This window comes from Austrofundulus limnaeus, unplaced genomic scaffold (assembly GCF_001266775.1).
Source record: "Austrofundulus limnaeus strain Quisiro unplaced genomic scaffold, Austrofundulus_limnaeus-1.0 Scaffold320, whole genome shotgun sequence".
NCBI classification, from domain to species: Eukaryota; Metazoa; Chordata; class Actinopteri; order Cyprinodontiformes; family Rivulidae; genus Austrofundulus; species Austrofundulus limnaeus.
The window spans coordinates 514527-516364 of record NW_013952722.1 but is presented as its reverse complement, the minus strand read 5'-3'; the positions used below and the strand labels follow the sequence as shown (position 1 = coordinate 516364).

The following is a 1838-nucleotide window of genomic DNA, read 5'->3' as shown; positions in this document are numbered from 1 at the left end:
AAACATCAAAATTAGCACAGAAACAGTACTATATAACATTTTAGACACATTCTAGACAGTTTATCAGCTAAAAAAAGTTAATTTGGGGGTAAGTTCCTCTTTAAAACAAGCTGTGTAATGCTGGGCTTAATTTAAAGTTAAAATAAATTTAAAAAAGTGCAAGCATCAAAATAATCACTTTGAGGCCAAGAGGTTAGCAGATGTTTGTCCTGTCCTSTCAATCTTCTCTAGGTGTTAGGATGCCATTTACATCCTATTCTGGAGCTGGGAAGAGGTAGTGAGGTAATTTCCCAACAAGCCAAATGAAACTGCATTCCACAGTTAGCCCACTGGTTGCCGCTAAATTAACTACAAAACTGCTACAATGTAAACAATGACAAAAAGAGAGCTCTACTACGTACGTCATGCAAATAAACATTGATTTTAATAATGGAGCGTACCGTTAGCTCCAAGTAAACAAACAACACTAAGCCTGGCAGGTGGGTCGTCCTGGTCTCTAATATTGTCAGGCAAACTTCCAACAGAGTAGGGACATGTTCACGTGTTAACTCGGTATTGTTCAGTTGCTCTGAGGGCAAAAGACACTTTTGTCTCACAGCTACGTCACTGCTTCAATAAACAATCACAGGTGGTCTTTACCTGCAGGTGTTCATCAGGCCAGCTGTTTCAGGCCTGTTTGAACAGACTGTTGTCAGTTTAATGATTAGTTTGATGTCTGGTTACTGAGGTTTGGATGTGTTTCAGGTCCTCGATGAATCAAAGCTGCAGCAGGTCGACAGCCTGTATAAGGAGTTTGAAACTCCTGAAAAAGCCAACAGAATGTAAGTTAAATTAAATAAAAACACCATGAAGACTGCACTGAGTGGTTTCATGTCACTGTGTGTGTTCTGCTCCACCAGAGTGAAGCTGAAGCACTTTGAGAAGTTCCAGGACACGACGGAGGCCTTGGCAGGTCAGTGTGAGCTCTCTGTGTTCTCCCACAGTGTGGTCTGTGATGCATTCTAGTGTCTGATGACTACATGAGGCATTCCTTATCCAACGTCACTACCACTGAGACCACACTGATCCTGAGCAGCAGCGTGTGTGTTGGACCTGTTGTTTCTTTGCTGGAACAATTCTTCATAGCTTTTAGTGGCACGARACAGAAACAGGAGGTTTAAGAAGTGTTGCTCATGGTTCAGACAGGTTAACCTCCTGAGCCAAACATGAAAAACAGCAGTTCTCCTTTTCTATTTCTTTTAACTTATGTTAACTTCAGATCTGTCAATTGAACCTGGACATGTTGGTATCAAAAGAAACCTAAGAATCTTTACTAAAAGCGCATGGTAACCATTTTACATTCAACAAACACGGTTCAAACGTCAAGCAGTTGAATCAGAAATTAAACTGTTCAAAATGGGTTTGTTGCAAATCTTTAAAGGAAAGAGTTTTGATATTTTGTTTTTAAAGCAAGTCAAAATAGATACCTAAATATGTTGAAAAGTGTGTTGAAAGTAGGCCTGTCGCGATAGTCAATAAATCAATTTATTGCACAATGAAAATTTTTTTTGAAGTCGGTAAAAAAAATGAGGACGATAAGTTTCATTTTCCTGCTTGTTTATTTACTTTGTCTCTCTCCCTCTCTCTGCTCCACTGCACAGGAGCTCAGCTGACTCCTCCCCTCCTGTTTTCTTAGTGTCGGGAGGAGTGAACTCTCGTGTTAGCGTGAGAGCTCGTAGCAATAACAAACTAAAGAAATGTTTCAAAGCAGAACGCGGCTGCTGCAGTGTCGGAGCACTAGAGCCTGAATTTCGCAGCGGGGAGGGAGGGAGAGAGGGAGAGAGAGAGAGAGAGAGAGA

General features: G+C 41.0%; 1 protein-coding gene across 2 annotated transcripts in view; it reads left to right on the top strand.

Annotated features, from left to right (window-relative positions):
• Nucleotides 1-1838, top strand: part of nop58 (NOP58 ribonucleoprotein homolog (yeast)) — a 15789-nt gene that overhangs the window by 2756 nt on the left and 11195 nt on the right. For both annotated transcript variants that reach the window (XM_014022234.1, XM_014022233.1), the window contains exons 2-3: nt 745-821; nt 900-952. In XM_014022234.1, coding sequence (XP_013877688.1) covers nt 745-821; nt 900-952 — 130 coding nt within the window. The remainder of the gene's footprint in view (nt 1-744; nt 822-899; nt 953-1838) is intronic.